Genomic DNA, 16,503 nt, shown 5'->3' with positions numbered 1-16,503 from the left:
TAACATGTTTAAAACTCTTAGCGCTGTGCCTGTAAAGAATAAGAACCCCAATAAATGTAAGCTATCATTTGTTATCTATTTAAAAGTTTCCTATTCTCAGCATTTGTCTTAGTGTTTTGGGAAGTCTATTGTATTCTATTACTGTGAGGATAAAAAAGGTAAAAGGCTTACTTTACTCTGGGAAATAATACTTTGAGTGTTTAAATAACTTGAATATTAAACTTCAGCTTTCAGACATTGGTCTTAGAGAAGAACATTTGTTGAGAAAAACTTTGGAGTCATTACTGAGTGGAATTTTCAGGAAGGGAACAATGATCTTTGAAAAACAGTTAAAGAAATAGGGAAAATCCAACTCTCCCTAATGTTGCCACTTTTTACATGTTTCTTCACATTTAATACCTCAAGATGTAGGAAAAATATAAAAACAGTAAAGATTTTAAAATGTGAAACATCTGATAAAAAGTATGTTTTTTGTTATTAGATTGTTGGTCTTGAAGGTAAGATATTTACTGGAGAATAAGAACTGACTAATTACTTGAAATTTAAGATTAAACATTTTTAGACTGAACACTCAGTGATGAAATAGCTATGACCTACAAAGGAAATTCTCCAGTGCTATATTTTATTACTATCTGGGGAAGTTATTCCATAAAAAATATTTTATTACATACTGCAAGGTTGGAACGCTTAAGATCATTTTACTGAATCAAAAATGTTTTATAAAGTGTTACCTAAATAAATTTCCTGGCATTATGGTAACTTTAATAAGATTTAGTCACTTTTGGAGAAAATAAATAGAAAGATTAACTGGGAAGCCATCCTTTAAATCTAATTTAGATCAAAACATAAAAATGGCTTAATGGTTATTTATTTTTCTTTATTGCACTTAAGGCATTTAAAAATATTTTCAGTGATTTATTCCTGCAGAATTAATTATCATGATTAGAATTTCTTTCATGTTACTCCACAGCCTTTCTTTAAGAGTTGTGTTATTTAATGCAAGAGGTTGATCCATGCCTGTTAGAAGATTAAATGGCTTATAGACTCTTCTCTCTCTCAAAGGTTAATTCTTTCTTTTCAGGTCTTTCTGGGGGAACTTTGGTGTATATTAGCCACTGTTCATGCTTTCAAATTTTAAGATAAAACTTACCAACTAAAGCTGGTTTACATAAAAACCAGACCTGTGGGCCTGTCTCTAGCTACTTTAACAAGTAGTGATTTGTTTTAAAAAATTACAGTTTGACTACTCCAAAATGCATAAATCCTTTTCTAGCAGACATTCAAAGATATCCAGTTTGAGCACTGCATTTTCAAATTTTAGGGTACTATGCAAAAGAGCTGGCTAGGGGTGAGAGTATCACCTCATAAACCAAAACCTACAACCTACTCCAATATTTATATATAGGCAGTTATGCGCATGCAACTTTATTTCTGGATTTTCAATTTACCTAAAAAGAAAGAAATTTAATCTTGTAAAAATAAAACAATGAACAGTGAGGCAGAAAAGACTGATGGAAATATCCCCTTGTAAATGTGAGAGCAAGCCAGGCAATGATGAAGATGACTAAGCAACCTCAGGGATGTGTGACTCAGTGGTTTAATGCAAGCTCATTAGCTTCATGACATACATCTTAGTCATCTTTAGAAAGGAGTCATTGTTTTGGAAAAGGAAGGGACTCACAAATGGCATGAAGCACTGATTTTATTTGATAAAAATTCAATTCTTTGCTTTGACAAAGCCAAGTTAACTGTGGCAGGGTCAGTTTCACATCAGTTCTGCCAGTGAGTCAAGACTATCATTTGCATATACGCCCGCCAACCTAGTATCTATTAAAGCTGCTATTACCTAAATCTAATGCCTGTGAATGGCTATTTATGTAATGGGATTTAGTAAAAGTCCTAAGGAAACCAACACATATCGAGAAATGAAATTTTAATAAGGAACGTATAATCTCTTTAAGCACAACAGTGTGATTTCATATCAGGCAGTTTCCAGCATCTTATCATTAATAATCTGTTATTAATTTACCCCAAGTAGCTACCTATTCAAAGTCATTATGCTATGGTATGCTCTGCGTATTTTAACGCCCCTGGTTCCATTTATATATTCCGTCATACGATTTAAAACATTTATCCATAAAAACCAACACCCTCTTCTTTCCTTTTACTGGACAGCAAACTTAGTTTCCGTCTTTTTCTGGGTAAAAAGAGATTCCATTAGGATGGTCAGAAAGAGTGAGAAGTTTCAGGTCTAGCATGAAACTCATTTACACAGTGTGATTAAATTAAAAGTGGACCCTCAAAACAATTTTTAAGACTTGAGTTAAACACTTGAAGGTTTCAAATTAGTATCTGTCAAGGACATTCCGGCTTTGGGACCCGAAAGGCACCTGCAGTAGGTTGGTCAGCTGTATCCTCTGCACTGGGACACAATCTACTATAAGCCTTTTGTCATTAGAGTTCAAGCTCTTGGATGGTTGCCAGCTAGGAAACTACTAACTTGCTGAACTAAGACTCTGACCAGTGCACTCATGTGACCTCCTTCTCATTGTTGGGCTGGGTCTCTGGAAACAAATTTTGCTAGAACAGTTGTTCAAAACAGCTGTCTTGAGAAGTGAAGAAAAAAAAAAAGGTGTGTTTTTTTTTTTTTAACTAATGAAGCAAATGTTAATACTAATGCCCAACTTGAAGATCCAAACTGTAGCTCCTGGATTATCCCAGCAACTTCTGCTTCAAGCAGTCAAAAGACTATTATTATGGTCAAACAACTGCAGTTATTATTAAGGTAACTGCTAAATGAACTATGCCTATACTATTAAGCCATGTCCATGAATAACTTCTAACCAACTCTCAAACTACACTTTTTCAGATTTCTGCAAACAGACTGTGTGATCCTTAAAGGCATAAAACTAATTGTCAATTACAATGGTATCCTCTAAATTCGTTTTTCTTAAAGTGTGATCTTGGAACCCCTGGGGCTTCTTAAGACGCTTTTAGGGGTCCACAAAGGCAACACTATTTTCATAATACTAAGAGGTTATTTGCCTTTTTCCACTCTCATTCTCTCACAAGGGTAGGGTGGAATTTTTCAGTGCTTACATGATGTTAACACACAATGGGTCTATTTAAAAAAAAAAGAGCAAGTATTTTAACAATTTCTCAGTTTTAATTTCTAATGTGGCAAATATCAATTTGTATAACTGGCATAACACAAACTTTGTAGGGTCCTCAATAATTTAAGTGTGTAAAGAGTTCCTGGGACCAAAAAGTTTGAGAATCACTGCTCTAAACAAACTAGTATGGGACCCCTGTATGACATGTCCAATGCTTGCCACCTCTTCATGTATTCAAGGGATTTTATTTCAGATAATCTCTATACTTGAAATCTGTCCATAATTTTAATACCTACTGGATATACTACATTGTACATGACCATTAACTATCTTCTGTGAAGATTCAGGTTCATTTAAAACCAGAACTGTGATTGAAAAACTATCTAACAGGACTTGTTTGAGTTATACTTTAAAATATAGAAAGATATATCTCTAATGCAGAAAGATATATCTTAATGTACACTAAAAAAGGTCTTCAATCACTTTATTACTTTTTGGGGGTAAAGCTCCTTTACTTCAATCATAACCAGAGTTAGGGAAAGATATAAAACTGAAATACAACTGCAATTTGTATGTTCCTTTAAATAAAATTAGAAAATGTGACGTGACATGTTTTTTTAAAATTATGCCAGGAAAACAATGATTCTATATCTATAATAAAATGTAATGTTTTCGATATAACAATCACAAGTTATAAAGGCTTGCCAAACAGGTCTACAGAAACACAAGGAAGTCTGTCCTCATTTGCTTTCCTTTCTTGTCGATGTCTAAGCTACAGAGTTCATTTGTAAACAGTAATCAAGATAACATGTTTTTGAGGGAAGGTTACTGTCTAGGGCCTCAAAGTTCTAAATTAACAAACTAATTTTAGAAGACAAAATACTTCTTAGTAAACACTCATCTCATGGATTAATGCACTCATCTGGATGGCATGTTCCAACCTTTGACTGCTAAAACGCAAAAGAAAAGACAACTTTAAGGAACTGAAACACTAACATCATAATATCGCAGCATCTTCATCAATGGATGTCTCGCTGATCCTGTCAACTACACCAAGTGTCTCACTGTATCTCCCTGTGCACACTGTTCACTGAGCCCAGGGTAAGCAAGGTGGGAGCAGGGAAGCTGGAAGAAAACTCAAGGAGTCCTAGGAACTGCAAACACGTTTATTCTCTCCTGAGTGGCACAGCAGCTGCAGCGGCAGACAATGCTGTATTCTCTCCTCTTGTGGTTGACCCAGTGGACACAGCCTTAACGCAGCCTCACCACCATAATGCAGCCACAAAGACTTTTTCAGGTGGAGCTTATATTTGCTTACAGAACATACGTGGCCTGTGGTCAAGCGAGTACCTTGTAATGTGCATGTGCAGTGCTATAAGTGATCTTAGCTGTTACATATCATTATTCACAAAATGTGGGGCGAGAGCGAGAGGGTGTGGGGCGAGGGAGACTGACCACGCCATCTTGGCTGATTTGCTCTTTCCCTACAATGGACAAACTCCATCTTTAAGTATGAATGTAAACAGTAAGTTGAAACCCTATCTGCAAGGGATAGGATATTAGTTTTGTGAGGAATGCATTATTCAGGTGGAGAGCTTCCTAAAGATTTAGGTACGTTTTGGAAAAAATCTTTGGATGCACTTTAGGCTGAAGCTCAGTGAAATGGAAAAGATTTTTGTTGTATTCTTTACACAGCTGACATCTATGTGTAAACATCAAACTCACCAGAGTGTATTTGTCAAAGATCTTACTAAATCTTTAGATACTAAAAGCAGACATGTGCCATCAAGTATCAGTGGAGCCCAACATGAAGAGGTCTCAAAAACACACAGCTGAACCATCTGTAAAACAGACAGCTAGCGGGAAACTGCTGTGCAGCACGGAGAACTCAGCTCAGCGCTCTTGATGACCTAGAGGAGTGGGATGGGGGTGGGGTGGGGAAGGTAGTAGGGAGGCTCTAGAGGGAGGGTATATATGTGTATGTACACAGCTGATGCACTTTGTTTTACAGCAGAAACTAATACAACATTGTGAAGCAATTATCCTCCAATTAGAAAAAAATTTTAAAGTACACTACCAAAAAATACACAGCTGCATTATACAAAGAATACACGTCATTAATTTTGTTTTTGATGTAGTGTCAAACCCATTATTTAATGACTAGCAAAAGAGAAAATATTATCAACAATATCAGTATGTTTTTCAGAATGTAATGTAAGGTTATGCTAATGTGGCAGATTTTCAATCAAATCTGAAGGTCTAGATAAGATTAACATTTGTAGCCAATCTTCTTTATTACAGCCATGCATTTTGGCCTTGGCACAAATAATTTATTTGCTCTTTGATTAAATTTATTCAGGCTTTGGACATAATCTACCAGCATCAAAATAGTACTTGACGTAATTCCACTTTCTGGGATAAGCAACTAGTATGTGGCTAACTGAAGAAATGATGAAAAGCAGGATGGACAAGATTGGGAACTAAAACCATGAATGAGGGTATCAACTCACCACTGTTGGTGACAGGTATGGTAACTGTAGCAACACAACCAATTACTTCATGCTCATAGTTGCCTAGCCATCAATGAAAAACCATCAGCATAATGACTTCCAGAATGGACAGCGGGCATGTGTTTTTTGAGTCCCTTCTTGTGTGAACTATGCATATGGTAGCAAAGCATGGGATGGGGTGAGGAGAACAGAGCAAAGATGAAGACAGTCTAAAGATAAAATAAGCTGCACCTGATGTAGTAGAGCTATGGATTACTAGATATGAGAAAAAGCGAGACCGTTTGTTAAAGGCTATCACAGATTGGTTCATTTGTGCAAACAAGAGGCACAAGCAGAGATACCAATAACAGGCTTCTCAACTAGACTGTGGTTTTAACGAAATGAAAGTCTTCAAAAAGCTCAGGTGCCTGACTGTAGAAGCACAAAGAGCGTAAAGAAGGGATCTGAGTGGGAAAGGATAAGTTGTTTACATGCTGCCAGAACAGGACTAGAGGCACTAAAATTCTAAGAAAATCAAAGTATTTTATTTAACTAGAAATGGCCACTAGACTGTAAATGAGATGCATTCTTTAATGCAACACATAACAGCATCAAATTCACCTGAAATAGGGTGAGGGCTGAAATTGATCAATAATTACTTCTAAGATCCAAGACCTTAAAAGACTTTCCCCCATCAACACCAGCCCTTTCCACTTGCTTTCTTTCAGAATTTCAAGGAATCAGTGCTTCCAACTGTTGGTAATCCCACTGCCTTTCTATGATGATTACAACATATTTATGTTCATCTTTCTCTCTAGAGACAGCAGAGTGAACTGGTGACATGCTCACATCTTAAGGGAGGCTTACATAAGTGTGAAAATTGGAACTAAAGGAACTTTTTGCCTACCACCCATTTCCATTTTCCCCTGGGTATCCCCATGCAATGCCCTTCTGTGGTTCTAACCTCTTAAATCCTGTTGCGTGCGAGCACCGGCCATGCTCTGTCTTGGCATTCGAAGAGAAGTTCTCAAAGGGGTATGTCTCTGTTCATCCAGGTAAGCGAGGTCCTCCAAGTGGGCAGAGCTTGTGGCTGATAAGACAGAAGAGCTTGGTCAGAAGACAGAAGTTTAGAAAACTTTCAGTTAGTCTGTATCTCCAAACTTTGGAATGAGAGCAGACACTTTACCGAGAATTTGCTCAACTCAAAGTCCTCATCAATGTCTGAAATACGGGCCAGAGAAACATGTCAAGAGTTGTCTGCAGCTCCTTCTTCACTATCAAATGCCTGAGTTTATGGAGAATACTTCCAACGGGCTGGCAAACACATTACCTGACAGCACAGATGATTAGTGTTTGCTTCTTTTGGGTCACAAACCCATTTGTGTAAACACCATCAGTGAAGAGATCTGTTCCAGATTATATTAAGTTGTAAAAGAATCACGAAACTCTATCTTCGACATTTTCCCTTCATGGTAAAGAATGAAATATGAAAACAATGTTTACATGTGTGTATATGTATGTATATAATGGAAAGGTGGACACCCGGGACGATGAGCAGAGAACTGGACATACTGGGCTGGCCAAAAAAGTTCATTCAGGTTCCCCGCCACCCCCCCCACCCCCCCGTAAGATGTTATGGAAATGTTAGTATTTAGGGAACTGCCAATGTCCATGAATTCCAAAAAACATGTTGTTGCTCTCTGAAGATAATCAAGTAATAATGGCTTCCCATTGCATCTGTAAATCTTTTAACCCCTAACCTAGCCACAAAAGAGAGAAAATGGTAGAAGAGAGTGGGAATGTAATGCCACTGCTATACACTCAGAGTTGTTGGGTCCACTCATAACGAAGAGAAAAGTGAAGAAATCAAGAATCAGGAAGTGCTGAAGACAAGTTTTTTTTTTAAAAAACAAAACAAAACAAAACACCAAACTTCAGTCAGAAAATGGTTGTTTAGGACTTCCCTGGTGGTCCAGTGGTTAAGAATTTGCCTGCCAATGCAGGGGTCACGGGTTCACTCCCTGGTCTGGGAAGACCCCACATGCCATGGAGCAACGAGCCCGTGCAGCACAACTATTGAGCCTGTGCCCTAGAGCCCGGAAGCCGCAACTACTGAAGCCCGTGTGCCCCAGCGTTAGCGCCGAGCAGCGAGAGAAGCCCCTGCTCAGCACAGCCCACGCTGCAGCGAAGACCCTGCACAGCCTAAATAAATAAAATTGTAAAAAATGTATGTTTTAAATAACTGTTCATTCAGTCTGTTGCCAACTATGTAGGGTGCGCTGGGGGATAGTTCAGTAACTCCACGACGGTGATTTACTGAGGGCCTTCTATGCGCCAGGCTTTGTTCTCACGGGCTTTGTTGCCGGTCCGCCTCTGTGACTGTTTTATAGAGAGTAGGGGAGCAGAAGCACACTGAGATCCCTCTTGACTGCTGAGTCCCAATGAAGCACTGTCCACATCCCCAAACAAGGCAGGACGCAAACAACAAGAAAGTGGGTTATGTAAAGTGGCACACAGAGAGCTACAAAGTGTTCCATGAGCTGAAAAAAGAAAAGATGGAGAAAATTGAAGAGAGGGAGAGGAAGAGAGAAAAGAATGCAAAAACAAGTGCAAGAGACGTGTCCCCTTCACTCTTCAATTACTGCAACTGTTTTATTTACCTGGATCTACTGGAAACTCAGACAAAAGGAATTTATCTGAATTACACATATAGTTTTTAAAAAGAAATAAAAGTCTCTGAAAGTTAGTCCAAGGAACTCGAATCAAGAAAGGGAAGACAAATACCACATTACATACCAGAGGGGGGAAGAGGATATCAGAAGAATAAAAAATAATCTTGATTTATGCATTCTGAAAATCAAACTATCCAGAACAGATAACTATCTAATCTCTTATTTAAAAATGCCAGGCACAATGACACTACCCCGACTGGGGTGCTAACACACTAAAATGATTTGACATGTTTTAATAAAAAGAGAATGTGTATTTCATTGATAGTAGGCAGAATGATAATAGAAACACGTAACATGGAGTATAGCAAAAAGTTTTGTTAAAAACATAAAATCTCTTCTTTTTATACATTATATCTATTTATGAATCTTTTAAATTACAGGAGATCTATACAGGGAGTATAGATTTAAACTAAGTAACAGTTACATAATCCATTTTAATTACTTTGTATTAGAAAATCTTTTGGCATAGCTTTCGTTCTACATGTTCAATTTCTTAAATTCACTGATGAGTTATTGGCAGCTTTTGTAAAATATAAATGTTAGTGTGAACTTAAGTTTTATTAAACTATGCTTTACCTCAGTAATTCCTAGAAAATAAATATCAGTTGTTCTATTGCTTTTTTTTCACAAAACAAAAAAAGTAGTAAAACATATTGAGCACATTTCTCAATTCAGACACAAGACATTAGAAGAAAAAGAAAAAATACTGTAATCACTGAGCTGAATAACAGTTCATTCCTTTACAAGTCCAAATACTCACAGGCAAACTGAACTAAGGAAAAGCAGAGATATTCAATATTAAGCACAATAGCTCTGAAGTCCTGATCCAGGGCCGAGATCCTGAAACCAATGGGAAACTATTGTTTTAATCTGGACTGCAACTGAGTTATGGTTACCCAAGTCTATTAAGGAAATCAGTTCTTGAATATTCATTGAAAGGACTGATGTTGAAGCTGAAACTCCAATACTTTGGCTACCTGATCTGAACAGCTAACTCATTTGAAAAGACTTTGATGCTGGGAAAGATTGAAGGCAGGAGGAGAAGGGGACGACAGAGGATGAGATGGTTGGATGGCATCACCGACTCAATGGACTGAATAAACTTGGAGTTGGTGACGGACAGGGAGGCCTGGCATGCTGCAGTCCATAGGGTTGCAAGAATCGGACATGGCTGAGCGACTGAAAGTAAACTGACTGAAGTCTATTAAAACATTCAATGCTTTTCTTATTTTAGCAATTAGTATCTTTTTTTTTTTTTTTTGCTGGCCTCTGAATCCATCACTATTTGATCAAATAATCCCAAATAATTTCTTTACTGTCTTTTTTCCTTACTATTCTCCTTAGTCTTACTTTGTTTCTTTCTGCTAAATCATCTTCAAAATTCTTGTCCTTCAAATACAGTATTTAGAGGCATGTGAGACAAATATTGGGAAGATCAGCCAGGAGACTGTGTGCTGTGGCCCTTGTTTCACTAACTGTACAGAGCTGTATTCTTCAGCACAGTCACAGCACAGTAATCTTTTCCATTTGCAAGCCACTTTCTGAGAAAAAGTCTCTGTCACACATTGTCAAATATTTCACTTATTGTCAGAACTTGCTCAGGCTACCCTTTTTCTGTTTCCTTGATAGCTGCCTTAGTCAGAATTAACTGCTTCTCCCTTTCAGCAATCACATACATATATGGCTAATTAGAACTTGTGTTATTCAGCTTATTGTTTACATGTCTGTCTTCTCTTCCTAGATTACAGTGAGTTCCTGAGGATAAGAAGGCAATGTCTGATTCATCTTCGATAACTCCATTCCTAAATTCAGAGCCCTGCAATAATGCTCCATACAGAATTAAGTTCCAGGCTAGTCCTACTCGGATTTAGAGATCTGTCTGGCTCTGTCCTCACCTCCCTCACCGCTCTGCTTAATGTTGAGCAGACATCACTGTGCTAACATGCTTGGCTCCAATGATGTTCATACTATCTTCCTTCAGGAACTGCTGACCTTTTCCTTTTTTCTAGAACACGTATCACTTTCTATTGTACTATATAAATTACTTATTTATGTTTATTTTACTTTCCCTGGTGAGAATGCAAGTTCCATGAAGGTGAGAATCTTTGTTTCGTTTATTGATAATTTTCAAGTGCTTTGAAGAGTGCCTGGCATATATAAGTGCTAGTCTAATGACTAAATGATTGTGTTTAACAGACACATTTGCATTTTGGCTACACTTAAACAATCAATGAATAACAAATTCAGCTTTGTCTCCCTAGGTTATCTGAAAGCTAAGGATGAAGGAGGCTGGCAGCAACGGTACCTTGCACATCATCATTCTACATGAACACTGGTGACAGATCTATGGGGACATACATATGCCCACTTCATAGAGCCACTTTTACTGTGAAATTGTCCTGGTGATTTCTTTCGAGATACTTTTGTCAAATTAAATTAGTACTATAATATGTAATGAACATATACAGATACAAATATAAGATAATCAGGTTTTTTTTTTTTTGTTTTTAACTGGAGGGATAATTGCTTTACAATATTGTGTTGGTTTCTGCTGTATAACAGTGTGAATCAGCTATAAGTATACATGTTCCCTCCCTCTTGAGCCTCCCTCAAACCCCCTCCTCCCACCCCCCATCCCTCCAGGTTGTCAGAGGGCACGGAGCTGAGCTCCCTGTGTTATACAGCAGCTTCCATTAGCTATCTATATTACACATCGTAGTGTATATATGTTGATGCTTAAAAAAAAAAAAGATAATTAGATTAGCTGAAGTGAATTGACAAAAGAAGAAAAACAAATTAACAATAAAAAATTTTATGTAAAGAGAAAATGCTTTTAAAAAGTAAGCCCATAAAAATCTATGTCACTAAAAGGAAGGCCTTGTTTTCAGAGAAGGAAGAGGGAAGTGGAAAAGGGAGCATATATTTTCCTGGGATTTCATCAGATTGGAACAGCTGACTCACTGACAGAACAATTAACTGACAAACTTCTTGAATTTAATACACAAGTGGGCAGGAAAAAAATCCAGCAGACAACATTTGGTACAAGACATTCCAGAGGCAACTCTCTGTTATAGAGTTTGGAATCAGTTTAAATCGTTTCTTCTTATATCAGTTGCCACTTACACAAACGCATTTTAGTAGCATAACTGACGTTCTGGCTGACCCGAGCAGGAGCCTGGAATGATACTTTATGTTTGCTACAGCCTGGCAAGAGGCCACTCTGCTGTCCCAACACCACTGATTCATAAAGCCAACATTCTGACTGTGGAAAAGCCTGTTTCTGTTTTTTTTTTCTTTTTTTGGGGGGGTAAAAATCTTTATTACAGTTTCTGATTGAAAACGAAAGTGTTAGTCACTCAGTTGTGTCCGACTCTGCGACCCCATGAACTGCAGCCTGCCAGACTCCTCTCTCCACGGAATTCTCCAGGCATGAATACTGGAATGGGTAACCATTCTTTTCTCTAGGGGGTCTTCCCAACCCAGGGATTGAACCCTGGTCTCCTGTGTTGCAGGCGGATTCTCTACCATCTGAGCCACCAGTTTCTGACTGGATTCATTTAAATTCCCCAGATTCCCATTTGGCATTTACCTGATTTTTAAGATCCTTTCCTTAGGAAAATGTGCAGCTCCAAACATTAAGAAGTTGATGGTGAGAGTTTATATTTTAACTGACTTCTGTTGTTGGATGTTTCCATGATACTCTTTTATTTTCACACAAAGCACTGAGGACAGCTGTTGTAAGTGAACATCTCCTGCTTCCCATATCCCTCCAATTCATTGCCAATCTCATTTTAAGACATCAAGGATGATCACAGACAGCCTACTCTGATAATTTCTGCCATGCAACCACAAATCCACAAGAGTTCTCTACCTCCTTCCAACACAACAGGTTTAAAAATAAACGTTAATAGCGATTTACATTTTGAAAACAATAAAAGACAGTTTTTATTTTTTCCTATTTTAGAATTTTAATTTAAAGTTGCATAAATATCTAAATTTATATTCAGAAAACCGAGTTGCTCCAGGAAAAACCCAAGCCTTAATGCTAGACTGTCAAAACTCACCTTTTATCACTTCATTATTCAAGTTAAGAGTTTTTGTTTTCACTAAATAGTACTATCAATAGTACTATCTTCATACGTGGCATATGAAACTTTTAATTGGTACATTAACTTCAGACTTCACTTGTTTAAGAATCTTTATGTTTCTAAAAGTATATAGCTAAATCTAATTGAGCAATATATTTATTTAATCAGACCTACTTTAGTAATTAATAAAAAGGACATGATTACTCAAAAATTTTTATTACCTATATTTCTTCAATTTATGTTGTAGTGAGTTGAAAATCTCCAAAAAAAATTTTTTTAAAAAATCACCATAAACATTAAAAAATTTTTTATTGTGTCATCAAGGACATTCTTAAAGTGGTTTATCTATCTTTTTCTGTTTAAAACTGTAAGTGGCTATGGTTTTTTTTTTTTTTTTTAATTTTATTTTATTTTTAAACTTTACATAATTGTATTAGTTTTGCTAAATATCAAAATGAATCCGCCACAGGCATACATGTGTTTTTAAAGTATTTTTTACTTAAAAAAATATGGGATCTTAAGTTTCCCTCCCAGGGATTACACCTGTGTCCCCTGCATTAAAGTGCAGAGTCATAACCGTCCGACTCTAGGAAAGTCCACCACAGCATTTTATACATGCTGACTCTATTCCCTGCAAATAAAAGTGTTATAAAAGCCTCAAATCCTTTCCAATTCCTTTCAAATTCAAGAATCTTACGAATAACAGTTTTATTCTTTAGAGTTCAATCCTGCATTAGCCTCAAATAAATTCTTTGACAATTTCCTGGCCCTGACAGATGTGGTCTTACAGAGATGCCATAAAGCTCACGCTAAAGAGGATGTTTTGCTTCCCGAAGCGAGAAGTCTATAACACAGCAAGGACCGATCAAACAATTAATCCCCTAGGTTTTTTTTAAGTGATGCAAATGGTATTTTCATATCATTATTCATCATTAAATCTCTAAAATAAATAATTACATCAGTCACACTGAGATAAAGTTTAAACAAGAAGGGAAATTTAAAAGCTGGGTTTGAAAAAAAGTATTTTATTATCGGCATTCATCACCCCCATCTCATTCATAAGCTTAGAACAATTTAGTAAGTATAATATACTAACATTTCCCCCTATTTCAAGGTCATCTCGTATTTGAAATCCTCAATTATTCCTGTTCACCTAGGAGATTTGAGCATCTGATCTTCCCCCACTTTGGGGAACCACGTCTATGTACATGTTAGAACGTAAAGGAAAACATGTGTTCGCTTTGTGTGCTTAGCTGCTCAGTCATGTCTGACTCTTTGTGACCCTTATGGACTGTAGCCTGCCAGGCTCCTCTCTCCATGGGACTTTTCAGGCAAGAATACTAGAGTGGGTTGTCATTTCCTCCTCCAGGGTATCTCCGACCCAGGGATCGAACCTGCATCTCCTGCTTTGCAGGGAGATTGTTTACGCACTGGGCCACGGGGGAAGTCCAAAACATGTATCTCTAGAGCTAAAATGAGAAGAGAGGACCCTCCTGAGCTAAGAAAATTTACTTCAAAAACAGATTTAGAAATCTAATCACATAAACTACTGGAAACTCTGATCTTATCAAATATTTACACACATCCAATAGTTAGCAGGTGAAAGTAATTTTGTCTTTCTACATTCTGGAAACACTTTCAATGTATAACCTATTAAGATTTGAAAATAACTGAGAAATCCTGAGAAATGTGGTTTACCTTCCTCCCTGTGTGAGGACGTGAAACCATGGTTTCCAGATAGAGAAAACAACCCAATACAAACTACTTCTGACCTATGATTTGCCTTGTAGGTTACTAGTGGTCAGTTTGAATTACATTCAATACTGACAAGAAATAATTCTCTAATGAAGTATCTTGTTCAACACAGTAAATGTTACTCTGACAGTATAAACCCTAATCTAATCCTAATCCCAGGACAGAGCTATTGAAGAAGCATGATTAGCTTAAGAACCGGAAAATCTCTGCTAGCCAGAAAAGCCAGTGTTATGAGATGACCATTGTGATAGATGAAAACATAATAATCAAGGTTTATAGGAATAACAATTTAGACTAATATTATACCTTTCATTTATGTTTTAACATGGGGAAGGGGAGACAGAAATGAAGATAGGAGACAACATTTAAGTATGTAAGTAAATAATTTTCAATATCCAAATTAAAATAAACCCCAATAACTAAGAAAAATCACTGTTATGATATCTGATATAAACAGTTTCCTATCTATTAAAGTGATTTAAAAAAAGGCACCAAAAAAGAAAAATCAGATAAACTGATGTCATCAAAATTTTTGTGTTTCAGATAAAAGGGTAAAAAAGATGTGGTATACACACACAATGGACTATTACTCAGCTATAGAAAAGAATGAAATAATGCCACTGCAGTAACACGAAAGGACCTAGAGATGATCACACTAAGTGAAGTCAGAGAAAGACAAGTACCATATGCTACCACTTACATGTGGAATCTAAAAAGTGATACAAATGAACTTATTTGCAAAACAGAAATAGGCTTACAGATACAGAAACAAACTTATGGTTACCAAAGGGAAAAGGGGGGAGGGAAAAATTTGAAACTTAGGATAAACAGATAGGCACTATTAGATAAAAAATAGATAACCAATAAGGACCCACTGTATAGCACAGGGGACTATATTAAGTATCTTGTAATAACCTATGATGGAAAAGAATCTGAAAAATAATGTATACAAATATATATGTATAACTGAAATACTTTTGCTGTACACCAGAAACACTGTAAATCAACTATACTTCAAAAAAGGAATAAAAATTTTAAAAAGTTTTATGTTTCAAAATATACCAATAAGAAAACAAAACGATAAGCAACGGAGTGAAAATATTTTGCAAACATATCTCTGATAAAGATCTGTATACAGAATATACAACAAATTCTTACAACTCAATAATAGGGAGACAGAGGACCCATCAAAAAAAGAGATATTTTACCAAAGAAGATATATGAATAGCTAAAAAGCACACAAAATAAGCTCACCATCATTAGTCACTAGGAAAATGCAAATTAAAACCACAACAAGGCAGCATTTCACATCTGCTAGAATAACCATGATAAGAGGTAAGACAATACCAAACGGCAGAGAGGAGGCACAGAAACAGGAACCCTCAGACACTGTGGGTGGCGCAGACACTTTGGAAAACACTTTGGCAGTTTCTTTACAAGTTAAACATAAATTTACCCTATGATCTAGCAATTCCAATCCTAGATGTCTATTCAAGAGAAGTGAAAACATGTATCTACTCAAAGACTTGCACTAGAATGCTCATAGCAGCAGTATTCAGAATAGCTAAAAAAAAAACAAAAAAACAAACCCTCAATGTCCATCAACTGCGGATGGACAGATAAAAGGAGCTATAGGTATACAATGGAATACTATTTGCAATGCTACTGCTACTGCTAAGTCACTTCAGTCGCACTCTGTGCAACCCCATAGACGGCAGCCCACTAAGCTCCCCCGTCCCTGGGATTCTCCAGGCAAGAACACTGGAGTGGGTTCCCATTTCCTTCTCCAATGCATGAAAGTGAAAAGTCGTATCCAACTCTTAGCGACCCCATGGACTGCAGCCCACCAGGCTCCTCCATCCATGGGATTTTCCAGGCAAGAGTACTGGAGTGGGGTGCCATTGCCTTCTCTGACTCTTTGCAATAAAAAGAAACAAACTTCTGATAGCTTTAAGTAAATCAACCAGTTGTTGAAATTATCTGAATATTTTTAATCAGCACTAAAAAATAGGTATGTTTTCAAAGATCTAGTTATGTCACCTAGGACTGCTATTTCTAAACCAAAGACAAGGGAAAACCCTTTTAGAAAGACAAGAATCTAAACATATACTTTATTTATTTTTAGGTTGAGGTATAGTTTACATACATAAAGTACATAAATCTTATATGTTTAGCTCAATAAATTTTTATCTGTGTATACACCAAGGCAACCACCATTCAGATCAATATAGAGAAGGCTTCCTTAATTGATATTCCCACCAAAGGTAACCACTACTTTAGTTTTTCACCATAGAAGTGCCATAGCTTTGGCTGTTTTTCTGAACTT

At 36.8% G+C, this 16,503-nt stretch overlaps 1 protein-coding gene across 7 annotated transcripts in view; it reads right to left on the bottom strand.

Annotated features, from left to right (window-relative positions):
• The window catches only part of TANC2 (tetratricopeptide repeat, ankyrin repeat and coiled-coil containing 2), a 363,973-nt gene that overhangs the window by 107,752 nt on the left and 239,718 nt on the right, over positions 1–16,503 (bottom strand). For all 7 annotated transcript variants that reach the window (XM_010816367.4, XM_005220895.5, XM_005220897.5 and 4 more), the window contains one exon: positions 6,567–6,692. In XM_010816367.4, coding sequence (XP_010814669.2) covers positions 6,567–6,692 — 126 coding nt within the window. The remainder of the gene's footprint in view (positions 1–6,566; positions 6,693–16,503) is intronic.

The sequence above is a fragment of the Bos taurus genome, chromosome 19, assembly GCF_002263795.3.
Source record: "Bos taurus isolate L1 Dominette 01449 registration number 42190680 breed Hereford chromosome 19, ARS-UCD2.0, whole genome shotgun sequence".
Classification (NCBI taxonomy): domain Eukaryota; kingdom Metazoa; phylum Chordata; class Mammalia; order Artiodactyla; family Bovidae; genus Bos; species Bos taurus.
Note: the sequence above shows the minus strand (reverse complement) of the source record. Positions and strands in the feature narration are given on the sequence as shown.